An 18,399-nucleotide genomic window follows, 5' to 3' on the forward strand; every position below is an offset into this window, starting at 1 on the left:
GGAGGTCTATCAATTGCTACATGCAATGATTTATCTAAAACATCCTACCCAGAAAGAGCAGCTGTATAAAGGCGTGTTAGTTAGACCTGTATAGAGGTACACTGTCGCGATAAACCTTGCAGTTTCCTCGCCCATTCTTCCATTCTGAAAGCCATCAGAGCTTTTCCGCTATCGGAGCTTTCCTTCAGCCTCCCCGACCCACAAGATCACAAGATCGGTCTGGATGAAGAAGGCCCTTCAGCCCCATCCGATTTCATCCTCCAGAACTCTCTCCCCCAACCCCGCCACCCCCCACCCCCCATCACAGCATCCAGCTTAGGTTTTAAATGAGTCCAGTGTCCTGGCAGCTATTGACCGAGAATAGGAATGCTAATGTTTAAACTTCCTGACTCATCACCAAGGTTTACCATTCCCTACGTTTCCCCACACTGACTTCCTGAACACATAGCTTCTCAGACGCATGTTCCCAGTACCAAATGTTTTATCCAGAGAGAGTGTGAGCGGCGCTGAGGGCTGGGAGACATTAGATATCCGAGCGTGAGGACTTACAGTGTCACAAACACCCAGTCCATGGTTACCACCGTCACTGCACTAACATTAGACAGCGTAACCTATTCTCAACAAGATCATGACAGAACACAGCACAGAGACAATCGCTCGGCCCAAGCACTCCACTTTCCTTCACCAGTTTATTGGCAATAATTGATGCCAATTTCAGCGTGGTAACCTCAACACAGGGTCTGGAACATATAGCAGAATTGTGCCACCATCATGTCTGGGCTGTGGGCAGAATGAGCACGTTTGCTGTGACACACACACACCTGCTCATCAATGCTCCCAAGCTGTATAAATGTGATTTGAGTTTTACTGGCTTTCACAAATGACAGATGTTAAATATTAATGAGATGTTTAATGATAATAAATTGCACAGTGTGTGTGTGTGTGTGCGTGCGTGCGTTTGCATCGTCGCTCTCACACTAACCCAGAGTTGCCCATTGCTAATCATGGCTTTCATCTCTCAGCTGTAAACTCTTCCCTGACCTCTGTTTGCTGCAGGGAGCTGGGCCAGGCTTCCCTGTACAACTCAATCGATCCACAGTGTCTTACAAAGGGGAAATAACTGCTGCTTGTTTTGTTGCTGTCAAACACAGACCTTTCAACTGACTTATACGCCCATTATCAGGGCACGCCTCTCCCTCCTCCAGCCCAGTGCTTGCTGACTGATTCTCGGAATTGGTGATTGTTACATTAAAAGAGATCCTAATGGATTGAGGAGGAGGCTTGGGAGGCAGTGAGTTACAGGATTGGCTCTGATGCACAATCTCACACAAAAATATGGGTGAATCCACTTGAGCTCAAATCAGACCAATCACCTCAACCAAAAACCAGGACTCTATGAATCCCTACAGCATTGTCCTCCACATTTCTCTCCATCTCTTTATATCCTTAGTGAACACTCACTGATCGCAAGATTGGTTTGGATGAAGAAGACCATTCGGCCCATCTGATCTCACTCATCCAGAGCCAGCCCTCACCTCTCCCCCCATCACAGCATTGAGCTGCTTTTTAAATGAGTCCCAGTGATCTGGCCTCAATCACCCTTCCTGGTAACCCTGTTCCAGTCATTACTTAACCTCTGGGTAAAAAACACTTCCTGGTATCTGTCCTGAAATTGCCCCCTTTACAACTCTAAGCTTGTGACCTCTTGTTCTACTATCTTGGTGCATCCTAAAGTATTAATTTAGGGTTTACTTTCAATCCCATTTAAGATGTAGACACTTCTCCATTGAGGTCCCCTCTGAGTCATGCTCTCTGAAGACCCCTAGTTTGTCTAATCGTCGCTCACAGCTCATTCCTCTAACCCTGGGGATCAGCCTCACTGCTCTTCTTTGCACCGTCTCTAGGTCCTGGGCAGCCCCTTATTTCACAGTGACCAGAGTTGTCAACAGTATTCCAGGTGAGGAATTACTGTTTGCCTCATTTATAATAATAATAATCCTTGCATTTGATATAGCGGCTTATCATGTCTTCGAGACATCTCCAAGCGGTTCACAGAATATACTGTAAAGTGAATTGACGGTGTATTTGTGGGTGACTGTAAATTTTGTATAGCTGCCTCGCACTCATTTCTCTCCATGTTTCTACATGGCTCCCACTCCTGGGAGGGTAGGGGTAGGAGGGTTGTCAAATGCTCGATCGAAGAGGAGGGTCTTGAGACGTGCTTTGAACGAGGCAAGGGAGGGAGCAATATGAAAGGACTGGGAGATAGAGTTTCAAAGTGTGGGGGCAGTGAGGCTGAAGGCCTGACGCCCGATGGTGGGGCGGCCCGACAACTTGTGTTTATATAGTGCCTTTCACACAGGGTAATGCCTCAGAGCACGGCACAGTGTTTCCTTACCCAGAGACGTGACCGGCTTAAACATGGGATGCATATTTTCTGCCTGTAACATCCTGTCGTGTCCAACTCCCTGAAATTGGATCACAGCTTCTCTCTGTATGACAGACCTGTCAGCGCTGACCATTTCATGCTGACACCAACTTGGATCAACCTAATAACATGTGCTGGTACAGTACTCGATCTCTGTCTAGTATATTTTAATGCTATATATAACTAGCTGTGCCCATTGCAGCTACGCCTGCAACCAAAGGATCCAATATGGAATGTAGATTCCAGTGATACTAAATCACAAACCATCTAACGTGCCATAAACACTGTGTGCATACCTTGACCAAAATGACCATACATGTGTGACAAACTTGTTTAGGTCATAGGTCATCAAGTATAGGAGATTCCCCTTCCTTCAACATATACCAATGACACTTCCTCCTGCAAGACCTTTCTGATGAGGTATAAATCATGTCTCTACGTCAATCGGATATTGAGTTATTGGTGGACAGACACATGGACGGACATTTTGTCTTTATTGGTATAGAAGACTAATGGAAAGGTTCCACGCTATGCATAGTGTGTAGCTCTGATTCCCTGGAAAATTAATGATTGGATTTGACAGGAGACACATCAGTTGGTGAACTATTACAGCCTGAGTCACAGTTACCCTCACCCATCCCTGCTGAAGCCGTTCCCATTCTCATTGACCAGCCAGAGGCCTGCAGCGCCATGTCACACAGCTATTAGCTATTCTGCGGCAGGCAGGCTGTGCTGTGACGGGTCGGGCTGGGGATGGGAACCGCAGTCACACTGAGAGGCTGCATTCAACAGACCCTCTGCCTGACACCAAATACTACATTCAACAACGTCACTCCACACGTGTCTAAACAATAACAGCACAGGAGCCCGACTGCCACGTGTGTAACATCCACTCCACCGACCTCTGTCACTCAATATGCTTAAACGCCCGCTAATCGTCACTGGGTGTGAGCTCGCTGCACCAGATACTGATACAGTGGAAACTCACTAATCGGGTCACTCAAGTGACTGGACAAAAGTGACCTACTTTCAGGTGCGGATCCCTGACTGACTGCCCAGTGCCTTGGGACATCCCACTGACGTGAAAGGTGCTGCACAAATATAATTTGTTGTTTTCGACCAGGTTACTGAACCACGATTACATTGGATGGAACATAGTGACCTTTAAAATGACATTGGGTGAACGTTCGACAACCATACTTTGCAATCTTATTAAAATAAAGGTAATTTAAAACAGATCTTAGGTTTCATTATTCAAAGTCCACACGAGAAGTTAAAAAATCACGCAAAATGTTCATTCCTTGAATAAAGAGGCCAGGGTTGTTTGGCTGACTGCTGATTTAACTTGTAGCTGACCCTCAACATCAGCCAAAGTCTGCCACACGTGGAGTCTATGATCAAGGCAAATAGCTACGCTGTGCAATGCCAATTTTATCAACTTGAATCTTTAAAATACATTGATTTTAGCTTGGAATGGCCCATTATTTATCCTCATAGAGTGACATGTCACTCATAAACCTCTCAAGTTTGCAATTGACCGCAAATCAATGACGAATTTACTTTGATTCTTTTTCTTCAAACCCTTCTCTCTCACATAAATGCAGTCTTTCCTGACGAGAGGCCACAAAGCTGGCTGCTCCCTGGATTCTAATGAAGTCTTCCATCGTAGTCTGCTTTTATTGCATGTTATCGTGCCTCTACCCTATGCCTTCATTCCTCCTTGGCAAGCTGACTTGAGAATGGTAGCTCATCACTATAGGCTAACTCCTGCATCAGCTTGGTGTTTCTGGACTGCGAGCTTTAAAATGATCCTGTAGTTTAGTGGTTAGAGCACTCGCCTCGCAAGAAAGAGGACCTGTTTTTCCTCTGTTTCTCCTAGCCATTTCCATTAAGTAAGTAGGAACCCAGATGTTAGTCGATTGGAGGATCACTTTTCCTTGGGTAATAATCCATTCAAAATAAATAAATCAATAAATACTAATAATATGGTCACTCAGTCCATGACTGTAGGCACTGCTGTGCACAATTGGCTGCCATGTTTCACCCATAAAATGTACAGCAAATTCACTTTACAGTATACTTTGTGAAGGCCTTTGAGACGTCTTGAAGATGTGATAAGGCACTATATCAGACTACAATCAATGACTGTTACATTTGTATAGTGCCTTTCATGTCAGGAGGACATGCCAAGGCCCTGGACAGTCAAGGATTTGGACCCGAGTAGAGGGTTGGGATCAGGAAGGGTGGAAGGCAGGGAAGGTAGGGTAGGAGGGTGGGCGAGGGCACAGTCGAAGAGGAAGGTCTCGTAAAGGTGTCTTGAAAGAGGTAAAGGAGGGAGTGAGATCAAGCGACTGTGGGCTGGAGTTCCAAAGGGTGGGGGCAGAGAAGCTGAAGGCCCACCCACCGATGGTGGGTTGGGTCAGGGCAGGGGAGGTGGAGCAGACGGAGGGAAGGAGTGGACAAGTTGATATGGGGTTAGCAGGCTGGTGCTGACACCTTACTCACCAGGGTGAGCAGCTCGGAGTAGCAGACTTGGCCCTGCTCATTGCTCTGCACCAAGGCCAGCAGTAGCTCCAGCTTGCCAGGATCCAGCTGTAAGTCATGGCTGTGGAGCAGGCCACACACGTGCTCCAGGCCGATAAAGCCAGTCTGGTCAGGGTCCTGTAACACACATACACATGATCACAACAATGTTCAGGGCATGTTCACAGCATGTTTCAATATTCAGTTAGCATGTTTAGCTCAAGTCTAGTCAGCAATCATTGCTGTCAGCCTGGTCGTGGGTTCAAGCCCCACGTCGGAAGTTCACAGCCTTGGCTGATACTCGAGTGCAGTGCTGGGGGTGTGCTGTGTTGTTGGAGGTGCCGAGCTTCGGATGAGATGTTAAACCGAGGTCCCATCTGCCTGTTCAGGTGGATGTTAAAGATCCCGCGGTGCTATTTGAAAAGAGAAGGGAGTTTTTCTCTCTCTCTCTCCTGGTGTCCTGGCCAACAATCCCCCAAATTAAATTGGACACTCACTCCATGGCTGTTTGTGAGACGTTGCTGTGTGCAATTGGGTTGCCGCGTTTCCCTACAAAACACGCACTTTAACGTAAATCCCGTGAAGCGCCTTGGGATATCCTCCGAACGTTAAAGGCACTATAACAAATGCAAGGATTATTTATGTTTAGTCAATATGTTCAGAGCATGTTCAGTAAGGACAACCTCCTCCCATTTATAATTTCAATCTCCTTCTGATTTCCCCCCAATCTTCCACACCCCACCCCATCCCCACACACTATGTACTATGTGGTGACCCCAGAGTGTATGTTGGGGTAACTGCCGGAGTCTAACTCAGTGCACCCCGGCATTCAGACCCTTGTGTACCTGGTCATGTGCGCCAGGAAGGAGTGGGGGGTGGGGGGGGGGGGGCATGCACGCCGGTGGGGGGGTGGGGTGTGGGTTGTGTGCGGAGGTGGTTGGGGAGCTGTGTGTGGTGTTGGAGTGAAATGGTATACGAAAGATGGCAGATTATTTGCATACAGTAATTCAATGGTTGTGATTTACGCGTCCAATGTCCTTCACTGGTTGGCTTTTTCAATAAATCATCAATTCCCAACCTGAATCTTCTAAAAATAAATCCACACAGAGTTTCCGCTGAGCTGACTGTATATAGGCTGAGCTGAGAATATACTGTAAAGTGAATTGACTGTATATTTTATGGGCGAAACATGGCAGTCAATTACGCACAGCAATGTCCCACAAACAGTCATGCATTGAGTGACCGCATTTTTATTTGGAGGGGAATTATTACCTCCGGAAAGCAATCTGTCAATTGTTTAAAAACTGGGTTCCTACTTACTGCTAGGTAAACAGAGGCGTGTGGAGTAAGGAAATATTCCCAAAGTTTCGTCCTTCCCAGGTATCAAAACCCAAGTCCTCCCACTTGCAAGGCGGGTGCTCTAACCACTAAGCTACGGGACACTAGGATTTATTATCAATAACCAGGGGCAAAGGCAACCAAACTGAGACACCGTGTACACGAGCGGCACTTCTCAGTAACTCAACATTTCTGGCCCACCTTATAGCCGGCTCTAGAACTTTTATGGATATTTGCTCTAGAACCACAATGAGTCTCTGCTCTAGAATCGCACTGTCAGGCTCTCCTTGCATTTGATATCGCGCCTTATCACGTCTTCGAGATGTCTCAAAGTCTTCACGGAATATACTGTAGTGTAGGAATGCAAGGAGAGCTTGGCAATGTGTCTTTAATCTAGAACCACAATGTATGTCCACTCTAGAACAACAACCTGGGTCTCTGCTCTATAATGAATTCCTGCTCGAGCACCAAAACGTTGTAAATCATCTCTGTAGCACATTCTGCAGATGTGGTCAGCTTCATGCATAAGCCTTTCGCCATAATAGCTCAAGTTTGAAGGGATACTGCAATAATGAACTCTGAATCTCCAATTATTGTGTAACAAAACCAGATTTTCTCACGATTATTCAAATCCCAGTGCATCAAACCCATCTCTGTTTGCTGTATTGCACAGAATTCTAGTGGACCAAACGACCTATCATTTATTCCCCCCATTAAATAGTTTCGAGGCAAGGGATCATTTGCTGTTTATTTTCTATTATAAAGAGTCATCCTCACACTGCAACATGTCAATGGATCAAATCATTCACCACTCACTCCAATTCACACCACCATCCCAATGTTGTTCCCATTCACTGCTTTAATATAGAAAATCCCAACAGACCAAATATTCTCCCAATCATTTCCATTATAATTGCATTGCTTTGGTCTCAGGTACTTCTCATTTACTCCTACTCCATTGACCCTCTGATAACACGTCAACGTGTAAGCCTCAACACAGCCCCAAATCTTCTTCAAATTGTCTACCTATTTTTACTGCTTGATAAGCTGAATAACGTCAGGTCAGAGAATGTCTTAAAAGTCACACACACACACACACATTGGCAACTCTTTTAAGCAACGTACTGTAAGATAATCAAAATATCCAGTGATGTGTTGCTGTGATACAGATATTACAAATATCATTTCGAAAAGAGCAGAAATCAGGATTCAAGCAAAACATTTGCACTGCCTGGTAATCGGGTTTACAGGGGAGTCTGTATTAATAACCTTCTGAAGCAACAATTCTGACACACTCGAAATCTGCAACCAAAAGATGCTTCAAATCATTTGATATGCGACATGGTGGGTCACATCTCTCTCTGCTGGCTATGTTTTGGGAGCTAATCCTGGCTTCTCGCTGCAGATAGCGATGCAAACTTAGCGTTTGAGCTAATAAAAGACTGCGAGACAACATCAGGGCAAAAAAAAATAAAGAAATAATAGAATCACACGATGTAGATTTACGGTAACGGGAGGTGCCGTATAAAATATTCCCACGGTGCTCAATCCGCACAGCGACCCTATTACAAGTGAGTGGCAGAGCGGAGATGAAATGTGACTGGGAGTGAGTGAGTGAGTGAGAGTGAGTGAGTGTGTTATTCTCCTAGTTGCTGCCTTCACTGTGCTCTCTCTCTCTTTCTCTCTCTCTCTCTCGGTGAGGATCTGCATTCTCTCCCATCACTGGTACCTCTCCTCTTCCTTCCCATCACCTTGCTCTCCTGCGTCGCATCCATCAACTCTGCCTGACTGTCCCCCCCCCCCCCCCCCCATCAAGTGATTTATTTCCCTTTCTCCTATACAGTACTTCTCTCGTGTCCTCTTCATTTGAATATCTTGCTTCTTTTATTCATCTCTAGTTTAGGGTCTCCTCCCTCCCTCCCTCCCCAGAGTATTAACACTTTAATAAGCTGTCCTGTCTTGTCTTAAACACTCCTGGACACTCTCTTTTTGATGAGCATTCCTCTCCCATCCTTCATCACCGGCTCAGGCTCCTGGATCCCCACTCTGATGTTGGGCTTCAATGAATCAAGGAATGTTTTATTAACGAGCGTGTGGATGGCGATCGGGCGTTGTGATGGAAATAGCAGCTGAGAAGTCGAGAAGGAGGAGAGAATTATCAGAGAGAGAGAGAGAGAGAGAGAAGAGAGAGAAACATACTGACCTGCTCCTGTATGAGCTGAAGCAGAGAGCTCCTATCCATATACAGCCTCGAGCTTGCTGCACACACACACACCAGGTGAGAACGCTCTCTGCAGTGCCACTCACACTCACTCACACTCACGCTCGCTCTTACGCACACGCACACACACGCTCACAGCACTGAGGCAGTGTGGACCGGACTCTTCACCATGTCCTTCAGCATCCAGCACAGAATGCCAACCAGCTCCTGGAAGGGCTGCAACCAATCACAGCCAAACAGCCTGCGAGTGAGTGACATGCCTGGGATGCTCACTGCCCCCCCATCACCACCACCCCCTCACCCCCCCTCCCCACCACCACCACCACCTCAGCAGCCCCCTCTGCTGTGAGATGCCAGCTCTGCCTCAACATCCAGTCATTGCACTCACACACACAGTCACACACACAGACATCGCTCCCTGTGCTGTGCTGTGCTGTGAGACCCAGGCTCTACCTCAACATACAGTGAACACCCACCCACCCACCCACCCACCCCCGACACACACTCCGCCTGCCCAGACTCAGCAGCAAAACGATACGGCCACTTACTGTAAACCCCTTCTGCCCTCAAGGAGACAGAACATCACAAACGATCCGTCAGAGAGATTGCAGCTATATCGTATTATTATCATTTATTGTACTGTATAGTACAGTGTGTTCTGTGAAGTGCTTTGAGACATCTCCAGGACGCGATAAGGTACTTTATATCAAATGGCAAGGATTATTATTGTGACTATTATAATCATGATGTTATTATCAAATAAGACTAGCATCTCATATAGGTTTATCGGGACAGGCTGGCTCAGTTGGTAGCACTGTTGCCTTTGAGTCAGACGGTTGTGGGTTCAAGCCCCACACTGAGACTTAGTGAGCTCACATAGTCCACGCTGACACTCCAATGCAGTGTTCGGGAGAGCGCATGCTTTGCGTGGGACATTAAACCGAGGACCCGTCTGCCTGTTCGGGTGGATGTTAACGATTCTGCGTGTAGTGACTGTGTGTTTTGTTGGAGGAAACAGTGTGAGCTTTGTAGATTTACAGGATATCCAATTCAGTCAAGGGTTCGAGGGGTTAATAGTATATTACATGGCTGAACAAAGCAACCGTCCAGTCGTGTTTGAGGTCCACAATTCTGTGTTTGCTCTTTGACTGCGAGGTTTGTGTCAGTGATCAACAATACACACAACACAGCCCACCATACACACAACACAGCCCGCCATACACACAGCACAGCCCACCATACACACAACACAGCCTGCCGTACACACAACACAGCCCGCCATACACACAACACAGCCCGCCGTACACACAACACAGCCCGCCGTACACACAACACAGCCCGCCGATACACACAACACAGCCCGCCGTACACACAACACAGCCCGCCGTACACACAACACAGCCCGCCGTACACACAACACAGCCCGCCGTACACACAACACAGCCCGCCGTACACACAACACAGCCCGCCGTACACACAACACAGCCCGCCATACACACAACACAGCCCGCCGTACACACAACACAGCCCGCCGTACACACAACACAGCCCGCCGTACACACAACACAGCCCGCCGTACACACAACACAGCCCGCCATACACACAACACAGCCCACCGTACACACAACACAGCCCTCCATACACACAACACAGCCCACCGTACACACAACACAGCCCGCCGTACACACAACACAGCCCGCCATACACACAACACAGCCCACCGTACACACAACACAGCCCGCCGTACACACAACACAGCCCGCCATACACATAGCACAGCCCACCATACACATAGCACAGCCCATCATACACACAACACATCAGGCTTTGATGAGGTCAATCGTGTAAACCTTGCTCTTCCTACGACTTTATGTTGTGCCCCATCGGAGGCAGAAGGATGAGGGTAACAGCCCCACCTTGAGGCTTTGAGCTCGCAGTCTAGGCTGGCGCTCCAGGGCAGTGCTGGGGGAGCATTGCATTGTCAGAGGTGCCGTGCTTCAGATGAGATGTCAAAGATGTCTGCTCGTTTGGTTGAACGTTAAAAATCCCGCGGCACTATTCTAAAAAAAATGTGTTGTTTACTTGGCAACTGTTCATGGGATATCGTGTGCACAAATTGGCTGCTGTGTTTGCCTACAAAATAGTGCTGACAACACACACGCACACACACACATACACACCTCTGTGAAGCATTTTGAGACGTCTCAATGTGATAAGGAGTATATCAAACGCACGGGTTATTATTTTATTAAACCGTGACTTTGTTGCGCACTCTGGAGCCAAGGAGATTTGAGAAGCCTTTGAAGCACGTTGCAGTGACCAATCGAGCAGTTGGTGCATTTACCAACCTTGGAAGCTGAAACGTAGAAACATAGAAACAGGACTAGGCTAATCAGCCCCTCGAGCCTGTTCCGTCATTCTATAAAATCATGGCTGATCTGTACCTCAAGTCCAATGACCCGCTCTTGGCCCGTGTATCCCTTATTTTAAGCGTAAAGTGGCCTACTGTGCCTGTGATAGATTGTAGCCTGACTGCACGCCAGAGTTTCTTGGCTGTTCCCATGAATCCACAGCCACCAACAAAAGCATAAATCGCGTCACGTCACTACACAAAGCCTCGCTCAGGCCTTGCTGCTGATTGTAAGGTACCTACAGAGATAGTGTCAGCTCCGCCCGAGGTCGTTGGCAGTTTTTGCCGGGTTCCTCCTGTACCATATTGTGCAGCAGCTGCTGAGTATCACTAACTCTGCCCGAGGGCTGAGGTACATATGCAGTGACCACAGTTAGAGCTCTCTCTCTCTCTCTCTCTCTCGCTCTCTTACATAATTTGGTCACTCAATCCACCGCTGTTTGGGGGACGCTGCTGTGCGCAATTGGCTGCCGTGTTTCATCCACAAAATATAAAGTCAATTCACTTTACAGTATATCCTGTGAAGCGCTTTGAGACGGTCTCGAAGATGTGCAAGGATTATATACTTACTGCTGGGTAAACAGAGGGTGTGGAGTAAGGAAAACCGAGCCTGGGAATCAAACCCAGGTCCTCTCGCTTGTGAGGTGAGTGCTCCAACCACTATTCAGCAGGACTTCACACGATTATGTACTCAAGCCCCCATCGGGGACTTGGAATAATAATAATAATAATCATAATATAATAATAATAAATAATAAAATAATAATATAATTATAGTAATATAATAATAAATTATAATAATATCATAATAAATCATAATAGTAATAATAATAATAATAATAATAATAATCCTTGCATTTGATGTAGCCTTTTCCATTTGGAATCATACAGTCTAAGCTGATGCTCCAATGCACTGCTGGGGGAGCGCGGAGATGTCAGTGATGCCATTCTTCAGATGAGACATTAAACCGAGGTCCCATCTGCCTGTTCAGGTGGAGCTAAAGATACTGCAGCGCTATTCAAAAAGAGAAGGGAGTTTCTCTCTCAGGCTGCCACTTTTCGCCCTCAAAATACAGAGTCACTACACTTTACAGTACAGTCCTGTGAAGCGCTTTCAAGATGTCTGAACAAAGTAATAAAGCGCTGTATCAAATGCAAGGATTATTATTATTAAACCGACGTATCTTAATTGTAATAATAATAATAATCCTTGCATTTGATATCGCACCTGATCACGTTCTTCATCCACTAGTAAAATCTACTGAACACTATTTATACTATTCCGACATAACTTTGTTAGCTTTAATATAGGCATCTGCTATACATCACTTGCTAATGCAGTCTTTGAATATAAACAGTCACTCTCTTGGTGTCTCTTTTCTAGTATAAGGGAAGAAGATTACCCTTGTGTTAAAATCACATTTTGGGAGCTTTCATGTCTTCAGATAACGATCCTGTACCTAATGTATTTCGGGGAAACTTGGTTGATTGGCTCCACCATCGATGGCCGCACTTACACCCACTATGTCCCAAAGCTCTGGAACTATCTCCCTCAATCCCTGTGATGCTACCCTGCGTGGAGAGCGCTATATAAGTGCAAGTTGTTGATGTTGTTGTTGTTGCCTACAGCACCTCAAGTGAAGGGGAATTAAAATACTTTACTATTTTTCAACGTATTCTGCTTCAATATTTTGGATTAAGTTGCTGTTTCTCCAGCTCCCTCAGTGGTTCCTGCGATGGGTTTGCACCACACAGTTTGGTTGGGATTGTTCTCTTGATTACAAAATTACCGAAAGGAAAGAGGTTTTAATGATTGTAATTGCAGTCCCCTTCAGACTGAAACATAATCACGCGCAATCCTTAAAATTGTTCGAAAAGGTCCCGTTTATCGAGGCAAAGTTCAAGAGTGTAGAGTCGGGCAGAATTACTATGAAAAGGTTGAGGGCTGATTGAGAACCAGAAGGTTCTGGTCTCCAATAACTGAGCTATTTAGGATAAAACATTTTCATTCAAATTGAAATCCTATTAGTCAGATTAGCTAGTGCAAAGTGCAGAATAATGATTATGCTGAATTGAAATATGTGGCATATATGTGGCCTAATAGTTGAAGTGTATTTGATTAGTTTGGGATATAACAGCCTGCAGCAGGTACACAGACTAGGCAGAGCATTAAAGATGAGCTTGCTTCTGTTTTCAGGAAAGCAAGTGGTTTAATATTCCATGTGAAATATTGCCTCCGAGTGGCAGTGTTCACGTGACCAGTGCAAGCTGTGGCCACCGAAGTATTAGAAACCCAATTAGCCGGCAGAGCTCACAATCCTCCTCACATGAACAAAAGCGTGTTTTAATCGCGGTAAGGATATGTTCCTGTGCAGCCACATCCTGTGTTATTGTTACCATACGTGTTGATGTGTCACACTAACAGGCGTATACAGGAATTGCAAATTAAATAATAATAATAATCATAATAAACCTTGCAGTTGATACAATGCCTTATCACATCTTCGAGACGTCGCAAAGCGCTTCACAGGATATACTGTAAAGTGAATAGTACTCTATATTTTGTGGGCGAAACGCAGCAGTCAATTGCACACAGCAGTGTCCCACAAACAGTCGTGAGTGACCAAATAATTTTTATTTATTTTAAAGGAATTATTACCCCGGGAAACACGATCAATTGACTAACAGCTGGGTTCCTACTTACTGCTAGAGAAATAGAGGTGTGTGGAAGTAAGGAAACTTGCCTAACGTTTCTCCCCACGAGGAATCTAACCCAGGTCTCTCACTTACGAGCCAGGTGCTCTAACCACTGAGCTACAAATCGACGATGACAGCCTGCAAACACTGAAAGCATTCAGATCTTGTACATTGACATTGTCTGATTGAAAAAGAAAAGTGTTAACTGGTGCTTTTACAGGGCGTCATGTGTGATGACTTCTCTGTTGCTGGAATCTGAGCGCTCCTACATTTTTGATTCGCATTTTCCTCCAGCTGAACTTTCCCCTGGACTGCTCACAGCAAACTCCAGTGGGAGGTCATCTGCTAACCAACCAACGGAAAGCAAACCGCAAAAAGTAGTTTGCTCACTACTTACCATTTATTACCTACTTACTCTCTTGAATTCAAAGAGCTTTGGATTGGGATAATACAGGTATTGGGACTTTTCAAACAGACAGTTACTTTGGGTCCATTCAGTCCACTGGGCATTCATATTGTCTTAGGTAACAAAAACATTTTGAAACACAATGCTAAGCAGAAACTGAAGTGAGCTGAAGATTCTGTGTAATAATAAAGCCCCTTTATTATTGCTTGTCACATTTAATCATGTTGAAATGAGGGAATAGCAGCCGTCGTTGCTGTTTGGCCGTTATTTATCATGGGCTGTGATATGAGCCTCACCAATTCATCAATACATTTCCATTTCCAAGACTTCACAGTATATACAACTGCCCTGAAATTCACCTCTTACTTCCCTCGTCAAACCAACATCTTACAAGATGTTTTTTGGCCTGTAACAAATGGGACAAATGTTACTTTAATCATAGTAATTGTGCCTTAGACCTCTCAACCATGCTGAATTAAACTCCAATCTTCCTAGCGTGAGTATGTGCAATTTTTAGAGCTGAACAGGAACATTTGGGTGTGATTATATGGCTTTAATCTAATTGAGGGGTTAGGATGACACCATAACCAGGCGAGTGAAAATTAAATTGTTTACAATCATTATCCATATTCCAATAATAGATTGTTGCCTAGACAGCACTCCAGGACTCCACCCCGACCGTTAAAATATAATTTTAAATTTGTCACGATTTGTTTTGGTTTTGGTCTTTTACAGAAATAGCTTGCCAACACATTCCTTGGGTTGGGTTAGGGTCAGGCTGTTAGAGCCATTCCAGTGGTTTCAGTGTTCTGTTCAGTGACACAAACACCACTAAATAATAATAGTAATAATAAACCTTGCATTTGATAGAGTGCCTTATCACATGTCTGAGACGTCTTAAAGCTCTTCACAGAATATATTATGAAGTGAATTGACTGGGGGTAATAAGCACGGATGTTGGATTAGATTTCTAGTGTAGGCACAGATTATTTTATTTCTGTTATTGAGAAATGATTGAAAGAAATGATGCCAACAATCAGAGCCATCTTCAGTTCTGTGTTTCCGTGTGGAGTTTTACTGAAGTGGCTTTCTTACATTTTGAATCAGTTTTTTGCCTGTGGTGCATATATTTAACAGCGAGTGAGTGCCCTCTGTGACATTGATGTGTGATGATACCAACACTCAAGGATTATCAAGTGATTACTAGGAAATTTATACAATCAGTTGATGTTATTGAGAGATATATACAAGGTGTAGTGCTTGACTCATGTCATGTTGTTTCAGTTCTGGATTATATGGTATACTGGTGTTTCTTCTTCATTATCCTATAGAGACCTGTAGCTCAGTGGTTAGAGAACTCGCCTCACAAGCGAAAGACCTGGGTTTGACTCCCGGCAGGGGGAAACCTTGGGCAAGTTAATTTACTCCACATGCCTGATAATAATCCCTCAAGAAAAAAAATAATAAATAATTGGTCACTTCAGTCCACGACTGTTCGTGGGACACTGCTGTGTGCAATTGGCTGCTGCGTTTCGCCCACCAATGTACAGTCAATTCACTTTACAGTATATTCTGTGAAGGGCTTTGAGACATCTTAAAGATGTGAAAAGCTCTATATCAAACGCAAGGATTATTATTATCACTCAACTCCGTTACTTTGTGTTTTTCTAGGTTGCTTTAGGAACATAGGAAAACTGGAACAGGAGGCCATTCAGCCCATCAAGCCTGTTCCACTAGTTTATTAGATATCAATAGATCCTTTCATCCCAATGCTACATCCCAAAGCCCTTTCGTCACATCCCCTTAATCCCTCCACTACCCCAGTCTCTGTTGGTTTCCCTATTAAACACCACTATTGATCCCATCTCTATAGCTTCCTGGGGCCGGGTGTTCCACAGCTCAATTAATTCAAAACTCCGCTACCTGGTTACTCATCGGCACAAAACTCCGTACCCCCATCACAAAACTCCGTACCCCCATCACACCAGCCCTTGCCAGGCTCCACTGGCTCCCAATTACCAAACGGATCGATTTCAAGATCCCCTCGCTCGTTTTCAAATCCCTTCGGCACCGCCTTACCTAACCCGATCTGCTTTCCCCCCGCCCACACTCCACCACACGTTTGCTGCCTCCAATCGGCTGGCTCCAACCTCCTGTTCGTCCCCGGTCCCCTCCGCTCCACCATGCCTTCAGCCACTACACCTCAAGACTCTGGAACTCTCCCTCAATTCCTCCCCCTTGCCCCCTCCCTCCCTACTTCCAAATCCTGCCTAAAGACCTTTTTTTTCCATCGTGCTTACGGTCACCTCCCCAATCCCTCTCCCCCTGGCTCGGTCTCAGACTCCGCCACTGTCAAGCGCCTTGGGACGCTACCCCCATGTGAAAGGCGCGATATAAGTGCTAGTTGTTGTTGATGTACAGAGTGGAACAGGTAGTGTTTTGATTGATGCGTTAATTGTCTGAAAAATACAAGATTCTATTATACATATGTTTCAAGATCCCGGTGAGACAGATAAAACGCTTGGCACGACAACCGAATCACCAGATACTCCACACCATGTTAGAAACAGAATGGCCATAAATTTCCCAGTAATGAGCTGCAATCACGCTCTCAACCTTCAGTGATTACGAAATAATCCTCCGACAACAGGGAATCCGGCCGTGAGGAGCATCACCGGCAAGTGGGAAAACTACTGTAATCCTAAAAAAAATGTTACACCAACCCCAGACACTCGGGGTTGACTCGGGTTGGCTCAGATCTCCTTATATCAGACTACAGTACAGCGTAGTAACACTTGACGTCTGACACTGACTACGTGGCTTCCCAACCTGGGACATGGCCACCTTCTGGGCTATCGAAAAATGTGGCGGCTCAATCCGCGATTGTCTGCGGGCGCCGCTGTGCGCGATTGGCTGCCGATGTATCTATCGTTCACAGTCCATTCCCTTCACACACACACAATACAAACACAAAACTACAATTGTAAAGCGCCTTTCATCTCAGGAGGACATCCCGAGGCTCTGGGGGGCGGGGCTGAGCGGTGCTGGGGGGAGGAGCTGAGCGGTGCTGGGGGGAGGGGCTGAGCGGGGCTGGGGGGAGGGGCTGAGCGGGGCTGGGGGAGGGGCTGAGCGGTGCTGGGGGGCGGGGCTGAGCGGCGCTGGGGGGAGGGGCTGAGCGGTGCTGGGGGGCGGGGCTGAGCGGCGCTGGGGGGAGGGGCTGAGCGGTGCTGGGGGGAGGGGCTGAGGCTGGGGGGAGGGGCTGAGCGGTGCTGGGGGGAGGGGCTGAGCGGTGCTGGGGGGAGGGGCTGAGCGGGGCTGGGGGGAGGGGCTGAGCGGTGCTGGGGGGCGGGGCTGAGCGGTGCTGGGGGGGCGGGGCTGAGCGGTGCTGGGGGGAGGGGCTGAGCGGTGCTGGGGGGGCGGGGCTGAGCGGTGCTGGGGGGGGGCTGAGCGGTGCTGGGGGGAGGGGCTGAGCGGGGCTGGGGGGAGGGGCTGAGCGGTGCTGGGGGGAGGGGCTGAGCGGCGCTGGGGGGAGGGGCTGAGCGGCACTGGGGGGAGGGGCTGAGTGGAGCTGGGGGAGGGGCTGAGTGGTGCTGGGGGGAGGGGCTGAGCAGCGCTGGGGGAGGGGCTGGTGGTGCTGGGGGAGGGGCTGAGCAGCGCTGGGGGAGGGGCTGAGTGGTACTGGGGGAGGGGCTTGAGCAGCGCTGGGGGAGGGGCTGAGTGGTGCTGGGGGCGGGGCTGAGCGGCGCTGGGGGGAGGGGCTGAGCGGTGCTGGGGGGAGGGGCTGAGTGGAGCTGGGGGAGGGGCTGAGTGGTGCTGGGGGGAGGGGCTGAGCAGCGCTGGGGGAGGGGCTGAGTGGTGCTGGGGGGAGGGCTGAGCAGCGCTGGGGGAGGGGCTGAGTGGTACTGGGGGGAGGGGCTTGAGCAGCGCTGGGGGAGGGGCTGAGTGGTACTGGGGGGATGGGCTGAGCAGCGCTGGGGAGGGGCTGAGTGGGACTGGGGGAGGGACTGAGTGATGCTGGGGGCGGGGCTGAGTGATGCTGGGGGCGGGGCTGAGTGATGCTAGGGGCGGGGCTGAGCAGCGCTGGGGGAGGGGCTGAGTGGTGCTGGGGGCGGGGCTGAGTGATGTTGGGGGCGGGGCTGAGCGGCGCTGGGGGCGGGGCTGAGTGGTGCTGGGGGCGGGGCTGAGTGGTGCTGGGCTGAGTGATGCTGGGGGCGGAGCTGAGTGATGCTGGGGGCGGGGCTGAGTGATGTTGGGGGCGGGGCTGAGCGGCGCTGGGGGCGGGGCTGAGTGGTGCTGGGGGCGGGGCTGAGTGGTGCTGGGCTGAGTGATGCTGGGGGCGGGGCTGAGTGATGCTGGGGGCGGGGCTGAGCGGCGCT

At 47.9% G+C, this 18,399-nt stretch overlaps 1 protein-coding gene across 1 annotated transcript in view; it reads right to left on the reverse strand.

Annotated features, from left to right (window-relative positions):
* Positions 1–8,543, reverse strand: part of rhbdl1 (rhomboid, veinlet-like 1 (Drosophila)) — a 44,159-nt gene extending 35,616 nt beyond the window's left edge. Inside the window, exons 1-2 of the mRNA XM_007904860.2 lie at positions 8,493–8,543; positions 4,934–5,089 (exon numbers count right to left, since the gene is read on the reverse strand). Coding sequence (XP_007903051.1) covers positions 4,934–5,089; positions 8,493–8,531 — 195 coding nt within the window. The 5' untranslated portion in view covers positions 8,532–8,543. The remainder of the gene's footprint in view (positions 1–4,933; positions 5,090–8,492) is intronic.
* Positions 8,544–18,399: the final 9,856 nt, after the last annotated feature.

The sequence above is a fragment of the Callorhinchus milii genome, unplaced genomic scaffold (genome assembly GCF_018977255.1).
Source record: "Callorhinchus milii isolate IMCB2004 unplaced genomic scaffold, IMCB_Cmil_1.0 Scaffold16, whole genome shotgun sequence".
In the NCBI taxonomy this organism is placed as follows: domain Eukaryota; kingdom Metazoa; phylum Chordata; class Chondrichthyes; order Chimaeriformes; family Callorhinchidae; genus Callorhinchus; species Callorhinchus milii.